The following is a 24,907-nucleotide window of genomic DNA, read 5'->3' as shown; positions in this document are numbered from 1 at the left end:
GGTCATCGGGCAGGTGGAGATTCTGATACCTGTGAGAATTGCTTGAGTTCCTTGTCACCTTATTGGTAACTGTTGCATGAATCAGTACTTTATTAGAGTTTGCCAAGTTTTCCCATTCTATAATTACTTCTGCATCTGTTAGCCGGTCTTGTACAAAGAAGAGCTCTCCCTTATCAGCTGGGACTGTTGAGTTACCCTGAAATATGGTCTGTTGGGACAGGGACTGCTTTTTTCCAACTTTAGTGTTTCAGATAGTAGCAGAAGCTCTCTCTAATGATGTTGAAAGAGGCTTCTTCCTCTCTCTCTTTCCTGCCCTCCAGCCTTCTTTGTTTTGGTTTGTTTTTTATTAACACTATGATCTCATGGAAGTATTTTTATGTTTGTATATGTTTGAAGCTGTGTGATCAGATAGAATTTATATATTTTATGACTGCAATGTCCCAGCTGTGGGCCATGGGAGTTCCTTTCTGACACTTTCTTAGTTTTCCTTGATTTCTTTGGTTTCCACTCCCCTATCCCATCCCCACCCCATGGCTCCGGGCTCTTCTGCTCTGAATCTTTAGCTATTCCTTTATCCACCGAGTGCTTTGACTGAATGGAGAAAGGTGTTGAGAGATCAGCATCTGAACTCTCGGGGTGCTGATTGCTAGTGCATTAACCAAGCTTTTTGTGTGTATAATTTATTTCTAAACCCTTGAGCATAGAAGTATTTAAAGAATCTTTAGGATAATCCCCAAATCTTAATCATAGCTCAGGTAGCTTTATAGTAAAGAAAAAGATCAAGTCTGGTATTGTAAACCCTTTCCTCTGGTTTATATCTGTAATCTGAAATTTATAGTTTAAAATTGAATTTTATGAAATTTTTAATTTTTTTCTGTCAATATTAGCTGTAGGGTGGTAAAATATTTAACAGATAACTCATTTGGTTTTTATAATGCCTTTATAGTAGGTTTAATACAAAAGATCAATATTTGCTGCATTTGCATTTAATGAAGCCCCATTTATGGTTTGTGTTTTGTTTGAGCCACCTACCTTATTAAAAGGGCAAAAGCTTCTATCTCTGTTTGCAGTTAAACTAAGTGGAACAATGTATATTTTTACTCCAACATGGGGAGTGTTGTTAGCTGCTATAATACTGTGTATCCTCTGTTTCATGCAAAAAAAAAAAAAAAAAAAACCATCACTGTTGATTTCTAATTATTTAACCCGAAACAGACCAACATATTTCCTTAAAATTTTAGGTTCTTCACTTATGGTAATTTTCAATTAGAACATCATCTGAAACAAATTCATGAAGAAGCACTGAGTAAATTTCAGAAAATTGAACCAAATACCGCAGTGCCAGCCCAGAAGCCCTGGGATAAGCCCGTAAGTGCCCCATCCAGTTTTCATCAGTGTTTTATCTTACTTATTAAATACATTCAGACAAGAATCTGCTGTGTACTAATAGTAGGATTCTAAACTGTTGTGGTTAGTACAATTTATAGAGAGCTTTTTAAGACTAGGGAATGGTTATTTGTTTAGAAAGAAACCTAGTGAAAAGCTCATCTTGGAGTATTTTATATATCCAAATAACCTGTTTCAGTCACCGCCAGATTCTTTTCGTACTAACGTGACACATCACGTCATTTTGCAGAGGGAATTCCAAATAACGTGTGGCCCACATTCGCTTGCTGCAGATGCCTCTAAACAAACAATGGTCAGCGTTAGCTTCCTCTTGCCAGAGTAAGTATGCATTATTAAAGTTTGTACTAGAGGAAAAACAGTAAAAAAATACGCAGGTTGGAAGGTTAGGAGCAGAATTCAACGGTCAATTATAAATCAACATATAGCTAGGATTCAAGAGTCAAGCAGGTTTTAAGAATGAGAACAAAATGTCAACAACATTTTTAATAACACTGAAAGTGATTATGTGGGAAAATCAGTTTTTTCAGCCGCCCAGCAGAAAAGTGATTTATGCCCTTCTATTTTAAGACTCTGTTCCTCCAGAGGAAAAACTGCTGTAGAACTGTAGCAGTTTTGTACATTTTTATGATGACAGGTCCCTTTGAATATGAGAGTACTGTGATCACTTGCCATAGAAAAATATATACATACAAAACCTTGCAGTTCTAAAGATGTCATGGAGACCAGGTGAGAACTGCAGCAGGGACTCTTGGCTCCCTCTCACCATTGCTTCTTGTGTTGCTGTGATACGGTACCTGTAATTAAATAATATACATGAAAATACTTGTCAAACTGTCATGTGGTGAGCATTCAGTATGCATTTAGATTATGTGGTTTGGAGTTTAAAAAAAAAAAAAAAAAAACAGCCCAGTATGGTTAAAAAATTTGTGTGTATAACGATTGAAACAAATGCAAGAATTTCTAGTAGAACTTCAACTTGTTTGGAGATAAAATGTTATTTTAATAGTGATTTTCAGTGATTTAAGAAACATTTAAAATTGCTAAAGATTTTCCCTTTTGCCCACCCCATTTCTTTTTTTCCACAAAGTATCACCGACACTTTTGAAGCATTCACGTTAAATCTTCTGTCTTCACTCTTGGTTTCTGGGCCCAATTCCCCCTTTTACAAAGCCTTAATCGAATCTGGACTTGGCACAGACTTTTCTCCTGATGTTGGGTAAGTTTTATTATTAGATTAGATCAGTAGTTATCAGTCGGCAGTTTTCCACTGCCCCACTGGAACACTTGACACTTAGGGACGTCCTGGGGTTGTTATAACTGGAGGGAATGCTGTTGGTGTTTAGTGGGTGGAGTCAGGGATGCTGCTCAGTGGCCCACTATGCTAGGTTCGTCCCCTCTCCTAACAGGGAGCTCTGGATTAGATTATGGATCCAGGGACCTTTGGCCAAAGTGAAAAAGGTAGCATTTTCAAAATCTCAAAATATCATACTGATGTCTGTTTTAAAAGTCACATAATTAAGAAGTTTTTGAAATTTTAAAAAGTTTTTCTAAAACTCAGCAGTTCCCCCATTTCTAGATTTTGCCATAGTTCAAAAGTTCTGTACTTATTTTTACAAATATTTGAAATGACATAAATGTACTTTTGGCCTATTATATCTGAGAAGTGAATATCCCAGAACATGGCTTTACTGAGCTTCCTTTAATAGAACCTGCAGTTGAATGTTCTTAGTTCTGGTCTTTAAGGCATGTTCCAAGGTAATGATGAAAGCTCACGGGTTCTAATGCACTCCCCTTTTCTGTTTCAAGATACAATGGAAACACAAGGGAGGCCTACTTCAGCGTGGGCCTCCAAGGAATTGCTGAGGAAGATATTCAGAAGGTCAGAGACCTTGTGGATAGAACATTTGACGAAGTTGTTGAGTAAGTGTGGTCTTTTGTAATGATTTGCTTTCATCTTTCATTCAAGAGTTCTCCTCCTGGAGGGACTGTGACTTCCTCAGTGGTTTAGCCTTCTCTGTGTGTAATAAAACATGTATTATCAGTTGATGCTACCCTGTAACACTTTTTTGGGGGGTTGGGTAATGGGGATTGAACTCAGGGGTACTCAACTGCTGAGCCACAACCCCAGCCCTATTTTGTATTTTACTTAGAGACAAGGTCCCACTGAGTTGCTTAGCACCTTGCCCTTGTACCCTGTAATGCTTAAATTTGTATTTCTTTTCACCATCTCACTTATTAATTGTGTTCTTTAGGAAAGGATTTGAAGATGATCAGATTGAAGCTTTACTTCATAAAATTGAAATTCAAATGAAGCATCAGTCAACCAGCTTTGGACGTGCCCTGATATCAGTATGATTTCTCAACCATCTGGGTTTTGGCTTTGGTTTGGTTTTGCCTTTTTACTTGTGCAATTAGTGGTTCTTGACAGCACTGAAAATAGATTCATACTGTTAGTGCTTTTCATTTGAACCTTGGAAGTTAGGCTGTTTTTGGATCAGAAGATATAAATTTAATTACTTTTATAATGCATTTTTATCTTTTGCTAGCTTAATTGGCTTCCTGATATTTTATGTTTTAATGTGAAATAAATTTACACACAATTATAAATGTGTATGATAGCTTACAAACTCTTGGTAACAATTATATTTTTTAAACATGATTTAAAACTGTGCTTTTTATTTTACTAGAACAAAATAAGGATAAAATGAGTATTTTTCCCTTTCAGACAACTAAGGACTTAATTTTTTGTTATAAACAATCATCCATAGTATTTTTAAATACAGAAACTAAGATTTAAATAAAAGATCATGCCTTCCACATTTACTGAGTAGTACAATGTTTATAGGGTAGTACAGTGTTTGTGGTGTACTATGTATGACTTAAGTTCTTTATTCTAGTACATAGCTTCCTGCTGGAATCACGATGGGGACCCTGTGGAGCTCTTGCAGTTGGGAAGTCAATTAACTAAATTTAGGCAGTGCCTTAAGGAAAATCCTAAATTTTTACAAGAAAAAGTGAAACAATATTTTATGGTAAGAAAATTGAAGAATTTATTTCTTTAAATTTGAAGTTGGATTTCAAAATATTGGAAGGAATACTCAAAACATAATGTATATATTTTTATATATGTAAGTCAATTTCTAATAATGGATGTCATAATTTCTTAATTTCTAAGTTAAAAATGTAAATGCTTACACTAACTTACTGTTTTCCAGGTTTTAATGCAAGTTGATCTTTTTTATATTAATATGTGTCCAATTTTATACATGTATGTATTAACAAAGTGGACACATTTTCCTATTTAAACTATGAGAACAGTTGAGTACACTGACTATTCTCTATTTTTATGACTGGATTCTTTTGATGCTGCTTGTGTTCCTAGATTTCTAGGCATTTGTGCTTGGCTTTGTTCCTTGCTACATACTCATTTAAACTAGTAGAACTTTTTAAAAGGTATGACTGATGGGTCAGACTGTTGCCTGTTTTGAAGGGTAACTTTTAATATGTGTCATTGTTTCAGACATAGAACATGATTTGATAATTTGACCTGCAATTTATCTTTGTTATAAGTTTTCATTCTGCTCTAATTCTCTTACCTGTCTTTATAGTATTACAAATGAGCATTTTGTACCTGTTTTTTAGATTATTAAAATAAGAGAAGCCCATTAAATCACCTAACATTTATTTCTACATTAGATCAACCTCTACTGTGTCATAATAATTTACAAAGTATTGAATCAAAACTTTTATTCCAGCATTTCAGAAGTTAATAGGATGATGAATATTAAACAGAAATTGTGAGAATTATCTATAATTTAGACTGACATCCAAGATTTATAATACTAAAGAGTGCAGGTTTCTTTTTACAACCAAAATGTAAAGGAAATATTAAGTGTTGTTACAGTTATGGATAAGACATAATGACTATAATAATAATCTAACAATAGTAACAGCTTATGTTAATTTTGTACTTATTCCATGGCAGGTATGGTTTTAAGGATTTTATATGGCTTATATACTTTGATTGGCAAAACCACCCTTGAATTAAGTTCTATTATCATGATTTTAAGAACAGTGAATGAACTGTAGAACCAAGGACATGTGATGCTGGTTCAGTAACAAAGTCTCATTTTAGTTTTTTTGTTAATGTGTTTGTTGCAGAATAATCAGCATAAACTGACTTTATCAATGAAACCAGATGAAAAATATTATGAGAAACAAACACAAATAGAAACAGAAAAACTGAAGCAAAAGGTCGATTCTCTCTCCCTGGAAGACAAGCAGCAGATCTATGAGAAAGGTCAGATATTCCATTGCTTGGTAATTCCCTCTCCTTCACCCAGACCCAGCGAACTTTTTAGCTAGATTATAGTTGAAGGCAAGTATTATTTCACCCAACAAATACTGGGCACCTTCATAGTTCACATTGAGGCACTGGCTTCAATTGTGAGATTCAACCCTACATGAAAATTCATGCTGTGATTCACCTGGAAAGGTAGGAGTAATTGAAAAGTAGAAAGTAGCTTTATGAAATATATTCATTTTACAGATTTTTAAGTATTTTCTGTTAACCAGATACTGCAATATGTCAACAAAAATTTTGTTATAGTCACATTATTTAATTAATTGCCCAATGAACAATATAGACGGTATAAGCTGTGATGTGTTCAGAGAGTCATGTCCCAGTGTAGGCACAGAGTACTGGTGCTGGCTGGTCATATAGCACCATGAGGGTGTGTGTAGGTTAGACATGGTCAAGACACAGAAGAGGCTGATGAGCAGGTAGGGTGGAGGAGAGTATTGGGAGGGTGGAGAAGAAGGAGGGGCTACGTGGAAACCAAATGGAGGAGGTCATTGAACAGAAGCTGGAGAGTGCCCGCCTGTGTGCTTCTTTACTAAGTCACAAGAATTAGGAAGCCAGTAAAAATACAGTGGTGGTATCATTCAGGGCAATGTTAAGGGAATGGAAAGACATTAGAGTAAACTCTCAAGACCACTTAGAACGTACACATGGCATGAAGGTCAAAGCTGGAATAGCTGTGCTGGGAAAGGTGAGAAGAAAGTCAGATTTGGGCCACCTCATAGGGGCTGGTGGGTTACCTGGGATTAAGAAAGGAATAAGGTCCCAGGACAGAGTAGAGGATTCAAATTGGCTTTTAATCAATGGCAGCTTTGCGTCTGGGAGAAAATATTTGTAAAATATGTATGTGATAACTTATTTGCAAAATGTAACCAGAATATTTTAAAAAACTATAGCAATTCAGGAATGTGAAAATAAAACCCAGTTAAAAAATGGGCAATAGATTTTGATAATTATATACTCCAAGAAGACAAAAATGGTAAATAAATGCATGTTGTTATTTATATGGGACGTGATCTCATTCTTTTCTTAGGTAAATGAATAATTGCTTATTAGGAAAATGCAAATTAAAACAATACTTCTTTCATTACACACCTGCTGCAATAGCTGAAAATTTAAAATGCTGCAAATATCAAATGTAATCAAGCTTGTGAAACAAGTGGAACTCTCACATGTTGCTAATGGCAAAGCAAAATGGTACAGCTACTTAAGAAAGCAATTTCATAATTTTTTTAATAGTGCTTCACAGTGCTGAAGTCCAGCAGTCTTAGTGCTGGGAGTTTTCTAAAGAGGGATGAAGACAGGTATACATACTAAACTTGAAGCATCACAAATTTCCATCAACATGTATTTTCATATTAAAAAATTACTACTCAGTCATAAAAAGGGAAAAAATTATGATGAACTCAACATGGATGAATCTTCTAGGCATTGTGCTAAGTGAAGTAAATCAGGCACAAAAGAATACATACCACAGAGCCATGACTGGGATTATAGGAGAAATTACTGCATTCATCAGGAGGTAGAAGTGACTCTGGAAAATAATTCCATTTTGATTATGGCAAGATTGCATTTACATAATCTAGCAAAGGAAAACTTAATGGCAACTTGTAACCTTTCTTCTAGACACGGGAATTCTTGTTTAGACACAGCTGTTTTAAGCTGTTTAGTGAGTGCTAATTGACAGATTCTGAGCTTTCCTTTTTAATTAAAGCCATTAATAAGTTCATAAAGTAATTCCATGCTTAAGCAGCAGACTGTATGTTCCCTAAATTGCTAACATATTCATGGACTGACCTTTAAGGTGTGCTTAGCGTACTGCAGTCCATCCAGTACTTTACAAATGATGTAATATTACAAAAGTATATTTTTGCCTTACAGATTCACTGCCAAGTTCCTTATTTAAAAAAAAAAAATTATTCTAATTTATCGTACATAAGTAGGACATAGTGCTAGTGCATTTAATGGTTATTTTAGGTCAGTAAGTCTTAAAGCATGTACTTCAATTCTATGAATTAAAGTTCAATATGTAAATTAATACTAATGAGGAAAAAGGTGATTGAGAAATAAATTTATTAAAAGCTTTAATCTTTAAAAATTTTAGTGTCTCTGTGTAATGTATTAAGTCCTAAGAAGGGGTAAAATTCTTATTGTCAGGGAGCTTTGATTTGCTGGGAAAAAAAGAAAATGCTGAATGTTTTGGACACTGGGTACATTCTAAAAAGAAGCACTTGGGTTGTCAGAGTAGTTGCAGGAAGTTCTAGAGGAGGTAGGTCTTGGAATATTGGTGAGGCTGGGTAAGGAAGAGCTTGAGAGAATGTTTTTTCATATCACAGACACACTTAGAAAATGGAGTGGCATGATCGGTCAGGTGAGGGACAGCCTTGAGGAGAGAACTCAGGGGAAGCTGGGCTCCTGACACCGAGGAGCAGAGACTGTTCTGGACAGTGATTGCTGCTGCAGACAGCTGGCCTTAGAGTGGGGGGTGGAGGTCGGGCTCTGCTTTACTTTGTTCTGGGCCCCGCGCTTCCTGTAGAGAGGGAGACACTGCGTGGGACGCCCACTCTCTCCCATGTGCCACATCTGAGTGGACTTTAGGTAGTCACAGGCTCTCACAGAAGATGAGGGAGGCCGTGTTGTTCCTTTCCGGGTCAACTCAGTGGCCAGCTGGAGTGTTCTTTGTTGTGATGTTGAGTTAAAATACTAGCACAGCACAGCCGTCCCCTACGAATGCTTGTGAACTAATTTGTTTATATGCTTGTGTGACAGAATTTTAAAGTCTGAAGTCTTTTTACAGAAGCACTACTGGAGTCTCCTGAAAAACAAATTCTGGATTCTGTAGATTCTTTCTTCTCATGGATCCTGTGGTTCTGTGGAGTAATTCCCCAGGGAGAGAATTCCCTCCTATTAGATGCATAGATCATCAGGCGTGGGGAGTGTATTTTTTTAAACACTGCTGTCATTTGTGAAATTTATTGATTATAGAAGCATTTTACTGGTATAAGTGAAAATTAATAAAAGAGCACAAGTATTAAAGTCATTAAATTTCAGTTCAGCCAAAAAATGGTTTGAAAACCCATAAAACAAGTTCAGTCTATCCAGTATAAAATTTTTAGTTTCAGAAGGGAACTTCTTAAGCAAAAAAACCATTCCTCAATAAAATTCTGTTTTCAGAATAATTGAGGAATGAGATTTAGATTGAATACCACTTGCAGAGCAGATTCCATGCCCGTGGAACGTTCGCTTGGGAATGGCAGACACCTTACACACCACAGTCGTTCATATATTCTCAGTACTTGGCCTTGGATTGCTAATTTTGAATGTCAGATAATGAAAAGCAGAGAGGAGATAATTGTGTAAAACCTTTTAATTGTAGTCCTGAGGGTTTCATTTTCTCTTTTCATTTTCTTTTTAGGTCTAGAATTACGAAGTCAGCAAAGTAAACCTCAGGACGCTTCCTGTCTGCCAGCCCTGAAAGTCTCGGACATTGAGCCCACCATACCTTTCACCACCCTGGATGTGGCCTTGACAGGTCTCTCTCAACACTCAGTTTTGGGGTGCATGAATTTATTGATTAAGTTAAATATTAGAGAAACAGGGTCACATTTTGGATGTTTTCCAGAAAACATTTGGGCACCCCTCTCCATTATCTTTTTCTTCATATGTCTTATAAATTATTCCTTATCTTTGATGACAGTAGGCTTCTTTACTCAGTAGGAGCCTGTATTTGTTTTTCAGCAAGTAGATTTGATGTGGCTCTAATTTTCTTCTTCTAGAAACACAAGGATTTAGGTTATGCTGTGGGTTTTAAGTGGTTTTAAAGGTTGTAGGGTCTCTTTGAGCCCTTTGCCAAGGCTGTCTCTTTAGCTCAGCTGTCAGTGTAGAAGAGAAGTGGAGGGATGAAGAAATGCCTCAGAGTTTAGGATCAACTGGAAAGGGAGTTGAAGGCTGCTCTTAGCCTCCTGTCTCATCCAGTCTGTATCCTGTCACTGCTTTTGAATTCCAGAGTTAAGTTAATTTCACTTGGGTTCTGGTTGGTAGCTTATGGGACACGTGTCTCTGGAGTAACATTACCCTGGAAGGTGTTAGCATTGAGCTTAGCAGTGGGCATGGTCGGAGCTTACTGATCTGATGCCACTGTTACGCTTCAATCTGTACCACTGAGGACAGGATTTTAGATTACCTGCACACATCTGTTTTCTGTGAAATAACTCAAACCTGTCTCTTATAATAATACTTGGCATGTTTACTGAGTCTGACTTACTTGTACATCCATGTGTATGCACACGCGAGTGTGTATGCATGTGCATGTTGGCATAAGTTCCTTTATCCTGAAGAGTGGGGCTCCTATCCCACTGATATTTTAATCCCCCGTGGTCTTTAATTACCAGTGAGTTTCCTAGGTGTTCATTATAAGAATTAGCAAAGACCAGTCAGTCATCAGTGAAGACTTTAGTCCCTTTTCTGGTTTTCAGGCTTTGTGCTAGGTGGGAATATACAAAATAGAATCCATAGTACTCACCCACCAGAGACTTGGAGGGGTCCCAAGACCACAGAGTCCTAAGAGCTCACAGAATGTGCTGGGGGACACATGGGTGCTAGAGCAGCAAGTGTCACACCTAAAGGGCCAGTACGGCTCTTTGTGGAAGATGAGCAGCATTTACACTAGGTGAAATAGTCGGGTCAGATGTTGCTGAAATGACCTAGTCAGGTCACTGTCAATTGAGCATGGGTTTTAGTAAAGGTGTACTGAATAGGCACTGGAATGCTGGCATAGTCAAATGAGCACAGCTATTCTTCCATTACAATTCTTCAAAAATTAGGGTTTGCTTTAGTATCAAAGATTTTTTTTTTTCATCGTAATGCAAGTACTAGAGGAAAACTTATATAAACTGGAGTGAGTAAATAGTATTATTTGTTACTAAGTTTTAAACCTCCATTCTTGAAAAGCATAGAAGTATTTCTGAAAAATTAAAAATGATTAAAATTTTACTTGCTAAAAAAATTAACCTGTTTGTTTTTCTAGCTGGAGAGATCCCTGTGCAGTACTGTGCCCAGCCCACCAACGGCCTGGTGTACTTCCGAGCCTTCTCTAGTTTAAACACACTCCCAGAGGAGCTGAGGCCCTATGTGCCTCTCTTTTGCAGTGTCCTTACCAAGTGAGTTTCAGGTTTGCAACAGACACACATTTACATAGTTCAGCACCTCTTTGTGTGTTTTATGAATGCGTATGTTCTGTGTGTTTATATTGTTTTAATAGTAACCACCTTTCAGTGACTCATTTTTCAAAGCTTACATGTTATTATGGTGTATAAGTACAATATATTTTAGAATTTTTTTTCTTGTGGAAATTACATTTTCTTACCACAATATATAGTATTAGAAATTTTATGAATTTAGGTAATACTTATAGATGGATCATCCCAATGCTATTGATCTTTTAAGATTTTGAAAAGGAATAATGGTGTTTATTCAGGAAATATGAGCAGTTCAGTGCAGGACCTAGGCCTTGGTCTGTCTTGTGAGAACTTGGTGTGTCTCCTCCTGTGCTTTGCTTCTCTGCTGAGCTAACTTGCAGGTTACTTCGTTGTCCTCCATCAGCAGGTGTCTGAATGGATTTGGAAACAAAAGTCTACATGTAGTCCTTGTCCCTTTTCTTTGTGCATGACAGAGGCTGAGGGTGGCAGGGTAAGCAGTATACAAGCTTTAGCCCTTGCTCTTCCAGGAAAACGTAGGGAATCTAATCATTGCAGCAGACTGCACTTTGTGGAGGTACAGATGCTGGCATGTGTGGAACACTGTGTGACTGCGGACACCACACCCTGACTGAGCTTTGGGTCACATGGAAAATGGCTTCCACCTTTGGAAAGTCTCTGCCTTCTTTTTAAGAGCTCCCACCTCTTACAAGCAATTTGAGATAATACCTCCTAGTCGTCCTCTTGGATCAGATTATTTCTTGTGTTAGGAACATTGGTGAGAATATTTCTTTTAGAAGCATCAATGCAAATAGTAATTCTGCTTTTCTTAAAAATTTAAAAAGACTAATTTTTTGGATCTCTTTCCCCAAGACCACCACACATTCTAACAAATGAAATATGTTTCAGAATGTTTTAGAAGAAAATAGAGAACACTCATCAATCATTTCCAAGCTTGGGGCTGGAGGAGCACATAGAGACTTTTATGTTCAGTGCTAGACACTGGCTGCCTAAGTGCATAGGGGCCTGAACCCTGGAAATGAGTCCCTGAAGAAGAGGAGCCGGTTTCCACTTTAGAAAGAGGGTACCTGAGCAGTCTAGAGAGTGTCAACCCCAAAATGCATCTGGGCTCTCTACCCTTTGATGTACAGAATGAGGTTTGTAAAGCCACAGTCCTGAGTTAGTATAACCACTCAAGATGAATGCTTTTAAAAGCAGTATGGTGCAGACGCCTTGATAACTGAGGAAACGCTGCTTTGCCATGACAGGCTGGGCTGTGGCACTCTCAACTACAGAGAACAGGCTCAGCAACTCGAGCTGAAGACCGGAGACATGACGGTGTCTCCCCACGTGCTCCCTGATGAGTCTCACCTGGACACATACGAGCAGGTAGCGTTCCTCTTCAGGATGGGAGCTAACCTCAGAGGTTTGCTTCTCAAGTGTGTTGTTTTTTTCTTTTAAATTACACTAAGTTCTTACTTATTTTTTCCTTTCATGATACAGGGCGTACTTTTCTCATCTTTCTGCCTGGATCGAAATCTCCCCGACATGATGCACCTGTGGAGCGAAATATTTAACAAGTAACGTCATTTACAAAAGATGTTAATGCTTGAGATATAGTGGAAATGTAACACTGAAATGTTCTCAAATAGACTTTGCTCAACTCATTGGTTGTTGGGTTTCCTAGCCTGGCTTTACTTGTCATTCCTATGGACTACTAAAATGTCTGAGGTTGTTGAAATAGTCTGAAAACTTATACATTATAAAGTTTTTCTTGATATGGAAGGAGGCACAGGTGGGTCTCCAGGAATTTATTATGTTTTTCTTTTTCCATAGCCCATGCTTTGAAGAGGATGAACACTTCAAAGTGTTGGTTAAGATGACAGCTCAGGAGCTCTCAAATGGAATTCCAGACTCTGGGCATTTGTATGCGACCCTCAGAGCTAGCAGGACCCTCACGCCTGCAGGGGACTTACAGGAGACCTTCAGCGGCATGAATCAGGTGTGACTTGGGAAGGGTTGCTTGTTACTCTGGCTTAGCCACATGTTCTTCCAGAGTTGCTGATGTTTCCTGGTAATAAGGTATTTATGTCAGAAACACTAACTTTATAACTGACCACATTTCATGGGGAATTAATTTTTTAACTCACTTTCCTCCTGTGCAACCTCTACTCCAACACCTCCTTTCCCCAAAACTGGCAGTTATGAGACACAAGCACAAAATTGGGACGTGTCTCCTGCAGGATTCTGGGGTTGATGGTGTTTACTTTTCAGACTGAGGCTCTGCCTGTGTCTGGATCACTCTTGTGTTTGATTCCTTTGGTTCAGGTGAGGTTGATGAAGAGAATCGCTGAAATGACAGACATCAAACCTATCCTAAGAAAGTTCCCACGGATCAAGAAACACGTATTAAACTGTGATAATCTGAGGTAGGCTCCTGATTTGTTTCTAAAGAAAGTTCTTATTCATTTCATTCTATTTTTTTTAGATATTTTTTACTTGAAGTTATATACACTTGTGTTCAAGAAAGAAAAGCTATTTCGTATAGGCATAAGTTATAGAATTCATTCTAGACTTCCAATGTTCTAGTGAACTAAAATCATTTTCTATGATTAAGTTAAATAAAATGTGTGGGAGGTGGGGGAGAAAGCAAGCTAATTTAATTCTAGAATTGCAAAGATTTAAGGCAAAGATTTAAAGTTATATTGTTTCCAAAAGCAAATGTTCATTAAATAAGCAATCTGTGAAACCCAATAAAGGTTAATTTGCTCAAGACCAGAATAAAAATACAGTTTCTTATAAAAATAAAATTATATGATGACCAGTTTATGCCTTCAGGTTTGAGCATAAATAAAATTTAAAAATCCTTAGTTGTGTATTTGTAGCATCTTACTGCAGTGACACTGATTTTGAACTCACTGTGGAAATGTTCAGGTCACTGGTTTCACACAGCCCTGGCACCTTTCCCATGTTGGTTCTGAGAATCAGTGAACAGAGTCTGCAGGTCGTGCTGTGGGTGCCAGGAGGTGAGAGCTGGTAGTCAGGCTTCAGCTTGGCATCAGGCAGGCCTGACCGCAGGTTCTGGCCCAGGGCTCAGGCGTACGCCACAGCCGTCCTGGGCAACGTGACCACTCTGGTCTTCTGCCTCCTTCGCCATGAAACCCTACCTTGCCGATTAATGGTAAGGAACAAAAGAACTAATATATGCAACCCCATTAATTTAGTGCCTAAACATTGTATTAATTTAATGATACCAGCTATTAATTTATTTAAAATGGAAAATATATTCTACCAAGGTACTGTAGAGTTCAAATAAATTTTATATGATAGTATTTGTGTTTTTTTAGAATTTGGAAAAGTTGTATTAAAGCATATTTTGGAAACATAGTAATTTTTGGCATTTTATGATTTTTTTACTTGAGCAATCAATTCACATTTTCAAATTGATCTCTTGACAGTAATTTTTAAAGTTTTGAATCTTATTACGTAAGTCTGAAGACAGTACTGGCAGATCTTAATGTTCTTTTTATTCTCTTTGCTTTTAACACAGACTTTAGAGTAAGAAACTCTTTATATCTTTATGACTATTAGATATAACACATTGAAATAAATATGGGAAAGGCTGATAATTTGAAAGCACTGTAAAGAAGTAAGACAGCTGTATCATTTTCACATTGGGAAACTGGTTTCTTTTTAACAATTAGAATATTGTCTTATACAGAAACATTGTTATTCACTTCACATTTTTGTGTGATTTATACAAAATGTGATGAATCAGCTAAAAGTGTCTTACTTTTTATAATAATGGTTTACTGTACATAATTTTTTAATCAGATGTTCAGTGAATGCTACTCCTCAGCAGATGGCACAGGCAGAAAAAGAGGTAGAAAGGTTCATTAGAAGCCTTGGTCGAAGCAAGAAGGAACGAAAGCCTGTCCGTCCACACATTGTTGAGGTAACACACTGGCCATAAGCTGGAGTCTTTGGTTATGTGGCTGGCACCACAGTTGTCCTCAGTTTTTACACAGATTACCTCATTTAACTCTAAAAGCATCAGATGTGAAGAAACTGAAGAGGAGTACATGGCTTCTAGCACTGACTGAGTTAAAGGAATTCACTTCCTGTCATCTGGCCTTCCATCCTGTGCTCACTTCCTGTTACTGGGTCTTACTGTGAACAGTTTCCTGACAAGGAAAGGCAGACTCTGGTTTGGAATATGGCCGTAAAAATAGCCCAAAACAATTATCTGATGAAGTCTGTCTCTCACTGTTTGTTAGACTTTGGAAGACACAGATTGTTAAAAATCCCTTTTGCTGTGACTCATTAGTTCATGTATTTTTCTCTAAAGCAATATCAGTCATTAATAATCTAATCAATTTGATCAGTTTACAATGGTGGTTTTAGTCTGATTCACCATTTTCAGTGAGAGGCCTTACTTCACACTGGAAAGTATTGATGGTTGGAAGATGTTGCTGGAATGATTCCCAGGGTCCTCTCCTTCTGCTGACCTTCACACATCCCTTCTGCATTTGTGCCCTCATCCCCTGGCTGCCCCTGTCTCACTAGCTTCTCCACCTCACCCCTGGGAGACCATGTGGGGGTAGCTTCCTGTTGCTTTGGGACCTTCTGTCCACAGCCCATTCACGTTATATAACCTCTTGTTTTTGGTGCAGTTTTATAACTAGAAAATGCAAAAAAAAAAAAAAAAAAAAAACTTAAAGTATTTTTCATTGTGATATATAACAAGGACCTTTTTCATTAACTTTCTGAAAAAATCAACACAATAAGTTTGCTTCTTTCAAATATCTGAATATTTGTTATTAAAGAGTTAAATAGATCTCCCCTAATACTTGCTATCAGCTCTGTCTGTACTATGTCTCTTTCATGAGGGTTTTGGATTTTTCTCATTTCTATTGGAAACATTCTATTTTCAGAAACCTGCACATAGTGCGTCTGGTGAAAGTGCGCACGGAAGCGGCTCCCAGATCATAAGGAAGCTGATCACAGTAAGTGGCCACAGGACCTTGACTTCAGAGTGACCAGTGCTGTTCGCTTTGCATGGTGTGTTGGGTCACCCTCAGAGTGGAGTGCTCCTCTGGGCCTCCATCTGCGTCCTCCTGGGCTGGGCTGTGTCCTTAGAGTTGACAGTTGCATCTGGTCACTGCCTCTCTGAGCCCTTTCTTCCCTTAGAGACTGCTAAATGAATGTCCCGTTCCCAGGTAGGCATGTGGCTAGGAAGACACTGGCCGCTCCACCAGGTTCCGTCCCCTTGCAGCTCATGGTGCTTAGATCAGCCGCCTGCCCTCCAGTAGGAAGTGTGATGGTCCCTCCTACCCACTCAGCTTTTTGCAGTGAAGCCATTGGGCTTTCTTATCACAGCATGGCAGTTTAACATGCTCCCAGAGAATCAGCTGTGATAGAAATGATGTGCAATGGGATGTTTTTAATTAGCAACTGTATTCTAAAGCATCACATCTAGCGTGGGATATTTTATGTTAGTCTTGAAGTCAGAGGTTGTGTGGAATGAAGTAATCGTGGTGGCTTGCTTTTAGGTAGGAGCGCCCTGTAGGTGACTCCCTCAGGGAAGTCATAGTGCCCGTGGGCCATGCGAGTTGCTGAAGCCTGGAGTGACCAGCCCATTTGTTTCTCAGGACCCCACTTTCAAACCCTGCCAGATGAAGACGCATTTCCTGCTGCCATTCCCAGTCCATTACGTGGCTGAGTGTATCAGGACTGTCCCCTACATGCATCCAGATCACGCCAGGTAGGTGGCAGTGGAGTGAGGACCTTACAGCTCTGTGCTTTAAGAACAACATTTGTTGAGCATGTTAGAAAGAAGAAAGGCATGTTTTGTGTCACGCACCGTTCTTATACTGACTTTGAGCACTGGACCCTGCTGTGTGAATTGGATCTGTCTGCTAACTATGCCCGGTTGGCAAGAACTTATGGAAAAAACTCAAAGTATGCTCCCCAAGGAGTCCACACAGCAAGGCCTTTGTGAACCGAAAGCCCAACAGGCCTATTGTTTGATTAAAAAATTATTATGTTTATTAATAAAAATATATCATTATTAGATATAATAGTGGGATTCATCAAGCTTTACTTCTACGTGCCCATTTGCTCGGTCTCATTTCACAGTGTCTCCCCTTTCCCTCTGCTCCTTCCTCCTCCTCATCCCCTTGCTCTACCATACTGGTCTCCCTTCTACTATTATTGTTTTGTAATTAGTGCATTATACTTCTATATAAAAGTGGGGTTCATTGTGAAATATTTATATAGGAAAACTGCATAAGTTGATTGTTTTCCCCACATCTCTTCCCTCCCTTTCAATCTCATTCCTCTACTCCGTTGTTTCTCTTCTCTTTTTGTGTGATCCCTTTTTATGCCTTTTTTTCTTTTCTCCTCTCTAGTTTCTACATATGAGAGGAAATATTTGACCTTTGACTCTGAGTCTGACTTATTTCACTTAGCATGTTGTGCTCTGGTTTCATCCATTTACCAGCAAATGACATAACTTCATTCTTCTTTATTCCATTGTATGGATGTGAGTGTGTGTGTGTGTGTGTGTGTGTGTGTGCACGCGTGTATGTTTATGCATGTGTATATAGGTATATATGTATATATATAATATTTTCTTTATCCATTCATCAGTTGACAGATACCTAGACTGGTTCCATAACTTGGCTATTGTAAATTGTGCTGCTATAAACGTTGGTACATATGTAATACTATAGTGTGCTGATTTTAGTTCTTTTGGATACAAGGAGTAGGATGACTGGGTCATATGCTGGCTGTATTCCTAGTTTTGAGACATCTTTGTACTGCTTTCCAAAATGGTGGTACTTATTTGTAGTCCTACCAATAATATGTAAGTGCATCTTTCCCCCACATCCTCATCAGAATGTGTTATTTGTATTCTCTATGGCTGCCTTTCTGACTGAGTGCGATGGAAATCTCAGTGTAGTTTTGATTTCTGATTCCCTGATTGCTAGGGATGTTGAGCATTTTTGCATGTATCCATTGACCATTTGTATTTCTTCTTTTGAGAAATGTTTATTTAGATCATTTGGCCATTTGCTGATTGGGTTCTTTTCTTTTTGGTTAGTTTTTTGAGTTAATCATATGTTGTGGATATTAAGCCCTTCTTGGAATAGCAGGTAAAGATTTTCTCCAACTCTGTAGACTCTCTTTCTGTGCTCTTTTAACTCTGCTGCACAGGAGCATTTTAATTTGATTCCATCCCTCTTATTGATTCTTGGTTTTATTTCTTAAGCTCTGGGAGCTGGTACCCAATGCTATTATGATGGAGTGGCAAGCCTGTGTTTTCTTTTAGCAGTGACTGTGCTTCTGGTCTAATTCCTAGGTCTTTGATATATTTGAGTTGACTTTTGTGCAGAGTGAGAGAGATCGAGATCTAGTCTCATTCTTCTACATATGACTATCTAGTTTTCCCAGCACCATTTGTTTAAAAGGCTATCTTTTCTTCAGTGTGTGTTTTTGGCTCCTTTGACAAGGATCAGGTGACTGTATCTAAGTAGATTTATGTCCGTGACTTCTACTTGTCTTCATGTCTGTTTTGATGCCAATACCATGCTGCTTCTGTTACTGAAGTGCTCTAGTGTAGAATTTGAAGTCAGGTATTTTGATACCTCCAGCATTACTTATTGCTCAGAATTGCTTTGGCCATTCTGTGTCTTTTATTGTTCCTTATGAATTTTAGAACTGTTCTTAGTTCTGTGAAGAATATCATTGGTATCTTGATGGGATTATATTGAATCTATAGATTGCTTAAGTGTTATAACCATTTTGATGATATTAATTCTGCCTACCAAGAACATGGCAGATCTTTCCATTTTCTATGGTCTTCTTTAATTTCTTTTTTCAGTTTTCCATAATTTTCATTGTAGAGGTCTTTTACCACCTTAGAATTATTTCCAAGTTTTTGTTTTTGGGTTGGTTGGTTGGTTTGTTGAGGTTTTGGGAATGGAATTGTTTTCCTGTTTTCTTTTTCATCAGGTTCATTATTGAAATACAGAAAAGCTATTGATTTTTGTATGTTAATCTTAGATCCTGTTACTTGGCTGAATGTATCATCTCTAGAAGTCTTCTGGTAGCGTTTTCTGGGTCTTTTAAGTCTAAGATCATGATATCAGCAGATAATTTGAAGACTTCTTTTTCTATTTGTATCCATTTAAACTTCCTTTTCTTTCTTAATTGTTATAACTGGAATTTCAAGAGCTATATTGCGTAGGAGTATTGAGAGTGGATATCCTTGTCTTGTTCCTGATTTTAAAGGAAGTACTTTCTATTTCTCCCTGTTCAGTGTGATGCCTATTTTTGTAAACAATTTATAACCCTCCCATAAATACTGACATTTATAGTAAATTAACTCCTTTCAAAATGACAGACTTGGTATCCTCATGTGTAGGTAAAAAAATGTGTAAATGAAGGCTTGAAGCTTCAGTGAATGGTAGATGGAACCCGTGTGCTTACATTTGAACCCTCTATTAACCCCACAAAGTGTCAGCAGAGACTTAGAAACCATAAAGCCCCAAGGTAGAAGGAATGGAGACAGGTGGCAGACAGCATGCAGAAGCTTCGGGGAAACTTAGAAAGCTGGAATGCAGAGGAGTGTGGAGCGTGTGACATGGGGAAGCTGCAGAGAGAGCCAGTTGCCTGGCAGAGCCGAGGGGGCAGGAAACAGGCACCTCCTCAGGGAAGCTGTGGGGTTCTAGAAGCTGGGCGCCTATTTCCTGTGGGGAGTTAGACTCCCTGCTCTGCCCACCCAAGTGGGAAGCTGAGGTCAGCCCTGGGCCGAGTGGCCAGGTGGAGAGAAGGTGCCTTGGAGGTGCTGAGGAGTGACAGGCATGTGGAGCCAAGCAGATGAACAAGCCTCTCTGGGGGTCGAGAGAGGAGTGGGGAAGGGGGTTCAAGGTAGGAAATACCGTAAGATGGGTCTCAACTGTGTTTTCAGCATTTATATATTAGTAGAAAATAAATATTTCTGTAAGTCATATATGATATGTGTTGTATTCAGCAGGAAAATGTAAATTTAAAACGCTCAAATGTTGTAAGAGTCACCTCTGGGCGTTTTATAACCTCTTTTTTTGTTTTTTATAATTTTTCAAGAAATGAACATGTATTTTTACATAATATTAAAATAATAGTATATCTCAAGAAAGGTAACACAGGTGGATAAAAACTGTAGCCCTGATGCAAGTTGGAAGCTCTCTTCTCCAGGGACCCTGACCTGTCCGGGCCCAGCCAAGGGATGTGCTGGTGCTGGCCCTGAGTGGCTCCGCCCCTCGCACATGAGGTTTCCCCTGATCATCAGGAGAGACCACAGTGACTTCTCCACCACGGTCCTTCAGGAATAGGGTTATGTTCATGCCTTCATTTCATTGCTCATCTGGCCTGTTTCAGCCTCTGTCCTAGAAGACCGCAGTCGGTGGTAGTGGGGGTCAGGGACCAAGTCTCACCACAGCGTGATTAACAGACCTGGGTTGTTGCCAGACTTCCCAGTTGGGCTCCCTTCTGCAGCATCATGGCTGGCTTATCTTTGGCCATGTTAGTATGCTGCCTAAAAAGTTTGTCTCTTCCAGAGGGTCAACTGTTATCATTCACAGTGGAAGCCATCGGGAAACTAAGCCTTATGAAAAGAAATGTGCTTTACTGGATGTGTTTTCTTAGTCAGGGATGCCTGTATGAATCTGTCCAGTTTTCCACACTGTGATGTGGGACATTCAGCCAATGTACATCTGCCTTCACAACAACTACTTGTTGTCGTTCCATTGCTCTGCCCATCAATTTTGAAAGATTTGGCTGCAAATTAATGACTTTTCTTTTACGAAGTTTATTTGCGTCTCCAATTGGTATGGAGAACTAAGGTTTTCCCACATATTTTAAGTAAATTACTTTCTTTGCTTTTATTTCTTATGCTATGAGTATATCATTTTCCTCTTTTTTAATGTGGACATTTGAATGATTTGGGACTTGTATTTAATTTTTAATATGTGATGATGATACTCTGTGAGAAATCCTCTCCTAATCTTATCACTTTGTTAATTTATGTTTTAGCCATTGTCTTAACGATTTCTTTTTAGGTCTTACATATTTTAGTTCATATAATCTAATCATTTTCTGGGAGTGCAAAAAATTTATCTTCTCTTAAACAACCAAAAAATAAATGAAATTAGTAAAAAAAAAAAAAAGAATAGCCCCTTTTCATTGTATCAGACTTTTAAAATGCCACAAACATAACAAGTTAAGCCATGTGGAAGTCTTTTTCTATTCCATCTCCACAGTCTCTCCATTCCAAACCCTGTGATCCAAGTGAGCTATTTGAAAATTGTTCTTCCCCATATTCTTACTTTGTGTTCATTACATAAAAGGGAAAAAAAAGTGGGACCGTAATGTGGAGGGGTCCTTGAGGTTTTCCTTCCAGGACCCCTTGCAGATACCAAATCTGGATGCCTAGGTTCATTCCATAAAATATCTAGTATTTGCACACAACTTCCTCCTGTATACTTCAAATCATGACTCGGTTACTTATAATACCTAATACAGTGTAAGTGTTGTGCAAAGAGCTGCTGCACTGTAGTGTTTGGGGAATAATGACTAGAAAAACGTGACCTGCATGTTCATTGCAGATAACTTTTTGTTGTTAATATTTCTGATTTGTGCTTGATTGAACCCAAGGATGCTGTAGAGAGCTGACTGTATATTACTTTCTAACTTGTTTTTTTTTTTTTTTTCACTTTATTACGCTCTTGACATCTCTTCAGATTACATTATACGTAATACTTCCTACGAGCCATGTTGTTTTTCACTTTCCTTTTTTTAATACATTAATTTCAGTCTGAGGATCCTTGCATGTGTGATGACGGCTAAATTCTTGCATACCGAAATTCGAGAAAAAGGGGGTGCTTATGGTGGAGGTGCTAAACTCAGCTATAATGGAATTTTCACTTTTTACTCTTACAGGTGAGTTGGTGTTTTTCACCACATCACATGTGTTAACACTCGTGTCATTTCACTTCTAGTTCTTGGCTGTTTACTGCTGTCATCATCTTGTATATCGGAGTGACTGTCACCTAACCACACCCAGCAACGTCCTTTATGTTGTAAGGACCAGGGATAGGAGTGGAACATTGTATTACTTATTTTTAAGTAAATCCTCATTTGCTAATTGTCACATTTAGGTAGACTACAACCTGAGAGCCTCTGAGCCCCTGTCAATTGCAGAGGCCGAACGGAGATCCTATTTTAGGTTTTCATAGACCTCAGACTGCTACCCTTTTACGTGGTATAATTCTACGTTTCCCCAAGCCCTGCTGCCTGAAGGCATGGGCCAGAACAGCCTGAGCGAGCGCTGGCTGTCGTCACCTCTCCTTGTCCCCCCTCCTTTGAGCTCTTCCCCCACTGACTACCTGCGCCCAGGCCATACCTAGATGAGGAGGTGAAACAGCCCCCAGGTCCAGAAGTCGCCTTTAGACCGTGATGGTGGGTAGCAAAGACTGGTGGTCTTTCCATTCAGATACAAGGAAATATCTCAAAAATTATCCTACCTTTGGGTAAATTCTAGACTATCCTGGGTTTATCTTCTGGAAGTATTTTTGTTTAACCTTGAACTTTTTTTACAATGTCATTTTTTGTATTGTCATTGTGTTCCTGACTTCCCTTCATCCATGTGACTTCCTCTCCTGATGGAATCACAAAAGAGCATTTTAAAATAAAAATGGCAATAAAATTAGGCAGGAAGACCATGTCACCAAGTACAGGGAGTTTGTGACAAGGTTGTTGTGGTCAGATTTAAACTACAGAGTATAATTGCTCTGTCACTAGGGTGTTTGGAATATGTTAAAAGTAGAGCTATTAACAAACAGAAAATGTTGAAGAACTCTTAGTCAACACGTGATTGTCATTAATTTTTCCATGGTAAAATGCTTCAGTATTTAACTCTGGTTTTCCAGGGATCCAAATTCACTAGAAACACTCAATTCTTTTGAGAAGGCCATTGACTGGGCTAAATCTGGAAAATTCACAGAGCAGGACATTGATGAAGCTAAGCTCTCTGTTTTCTCCGCTGTAGATGCTCCTGTTGCTCCTTCAGACAAAGGTAATTTGAGTAAATGATGAAAACCTTGTTCTGCGTTACTGTCAGCTAAAACTCCAGAGTTTTCTGAGTACTTGCTTCTTGGCCTGTGGGAACCACAAGTAGCAATTCTTTTATTTTTTTCCATCTCTGTCCTTTTCCTTTGTGAATGGTTTTCATATTTAACAACCTAAACAGTGACCTTGAAGTCATGCTTCCCGACATCAACTCAAGAACATCTTGATGTTTCATTTCAAGTGCATCACATCATACCATCTCAGAGCTTGAATAATCTAGAACCCAACAAGGTCCAATTGCTGACCCACAATGATACGACTTGCCAGGTAGAGATGCATGTTGTTGACATGGCATGAGAATGGCCATGTCATCATATAGCGCCATTTTGTTCACGATATTACTAGCCACAGGTGACCCTTGCTGACTCTTCACCCACACTCCAAAAGTGGGACTCTGTAGGAGGGGTGAGTACAGCTCTGTGGCAAGTGGTGGTTAAGGTTTGACCTCTCTGGGCCATGCAAAGACCTGTTGAAATACATCATAAAGTGACTTCGGTGTCCCTGCCAGGTTGTGAGCACAGAGCCCCACGTGAGCCATAGCCAGCCAGCTTCTCCATCTGTACCTGTGGTTTAACTTTTAGGAATGGACCACTTCTTGTTTGGCCTTTCGGATGAGGTAAAACAGGCACACAGGGAGCAGCTCTTCGCTGTCAGTCACGACAAACTGATTGCCGTGAGCAACGCGTGAGTATTGTGTGGGTTGATGTGTGATCAGTGAAATTCAGAAATGTGAAGACGTGCTGCTGACTCCGAGAATGTGTGCAACGTAGCTAACAGCCAGATTTACTGTCCTCCTTTCAGGTACCTTGGCACTGGGAAGAGCACACATGGATTGGCTATCCTTGGACCAGAGAATGCAAAAATCGCTAAGGACCCCTCATGGATAATAAGATAACTGGTCTCAAGTACTTTTGACTGTACTCTGGAATTCAGTTGAACCTACATGTGTATAGGCTCTTTAAAAGGAAGCCTCTGAGCCAGATTTAACTTGGAAGATCCAGAAATGTTACTGCTTTTTCCAAAAATCATGCTGTTTTTAAAATTTGGCCAAAAGTATTGACTGGCAAGTTGAAGAACGAGGGAAGTATGGTGATCATGAAGAAATTGAAGTTATTATGTGTTAAATGCCAAATACAGATTAGAATTTTAAAGCTTATTAATCCTAGAACATTTATTTTTAAAATAAAAGGCAACTTTGACCTTTGACCTGATGTGTTTGTCATTATTTAAATGACATTTTGCTAAAATTGTACATAGTAGACCTTCATTAAAAATAGATGAATAAGTGACAAGGGAGTTCCAACATCTGCCTGCCTTGGTGTGATCACAGCATGGACCTGCAGAAAAGTCAGCCCACAGATGCAAGTCAAACTGGGCAGTTGGAGGGGGTCCAACTCAAGAACAGGGAGTGTTAGGTTAAGTGTTCAGTTGAGTTTTTCCCACTCTCTTTACTGAGAAAATGTCTCAGAACTAGCTCACCTCTATTGTTTTATCCTCAGATTTTGCAAGCAGAGCTTCCTAAATCACCTCTTCCCTTCCCTCTGTAAACTCTTCCCCCGTTTCTGGTGTAACACTTACTTCTCAGCAGTTTTGTGGGCAGAGATGAGTTATTTATCTGGTGCTCCCATGGATGCTGCCTCCTGCAGACTAGACCTGGGTGTAGATTGAAGAACAGGCAGAAATGCTTTTCCCTACAGGGACCCATGAGTCCAGTGGGATCATCCCCATGCATGTGAACTCAGTCCCAACAGCACCTCAGAATCCTCTGGAGAGT

The 24,907-nt window shown here is 38.8% G+C and overlaps 1 protein-coding gene across 1 annotated transcript in view; it reads left to right on the top strand.

Moving 5' to 3' along the window:
* The window catches only part of Pitrm1 (pitrilysin metallopeptidase 1), a 32,628-nt gene extending 8,289 nt beyond the window's left edge, over positions 1-24,339 (top strand). Inside the window, exons 8-27 of the mRNA XM_047521472.1 lie at positions 1,242-1,368; positions 1,637-1,725; positions 2,495-2,623; positions 3,214-3,327; positions 3,660-3,756; positions 4,305-4,439; positions 5,569-5,707; positions 9,183-9,299; positions 10,794-10,926; positions 12,231-12,351; positions 12,466-12,542; positions 12,799-12,964; positions 13,291-13,391; positions 14,797-14,917; positions 15,897-15,968; positions 16,614-16,726; positions 21,820-21,945; positions 22,935-23,080; positions 23,715-23,817; positions 23,935-24,339. Of these exons, the coding sequence (XP_047377428.1) occupies positions 1,242-1,368; positions 1,637-1,725; positions 2,495-2,623; positions 3,214-3,327; positions 3,660-3,756; positions 4,305-4,439; positions 5,569-5,707; positions 9,183-9,299; positions 10,794-10,926; positions 12,231-12,351; positions 12,466-12,542; positions 12,799-12,964; positions 13,291-13,391; positions 14,797-14,917; positions 15,897-15,968; positions 16,614-16,726; positions 21,820-21,945; positions 22,935-23,080; positions 23,715-23,817; positions 23,935-24,028 (2,320 nt within the window). The 3' untranslated portion in view covers positions 24,029-24,339. The remainder of the gene's footprint in view (positions 1-1,241; positions 1,369-1,636; positions 1,726-2,494; positions 2,624-3,213; positions 3,328-3,659; positions 3,757-4,304; positions 4,440-5,568; positions 5,708-9,182; positions 9,300-10,793; positions 10,927-12,230; positions 12,352-12,465; positions 12,543-12,798; positions 12,965-13,290; positions 13,392-14,796; positions 14,918-15,896; positions 15,969-16,613; positions 16,727-21,819; positions 21,946-22,934; positions 23,081-23,714; positions 23,818-23,934) is intronic.
* Positions 24,340-24,907: the final 568 nt, after the last annotated feature.

The sequence above is a fragment of the Sciurus carolinensis genome, chromosome 12 (genome assembly GCF_902686445.1).
Source record: "Sciurus carolinensis chromosome 12, mSciCar1.2, whole genome shotgun sequence".
NCBI classification, from domain to species: Eukaryota; Metazoa; Chordata; class Mammalia; order Rodentia; family Sciuridae; genus Sciurus; species Sciurus carolinensis.
This window is presented reverse-complemented; position numbering and strand designations above follow the sequence as displayed.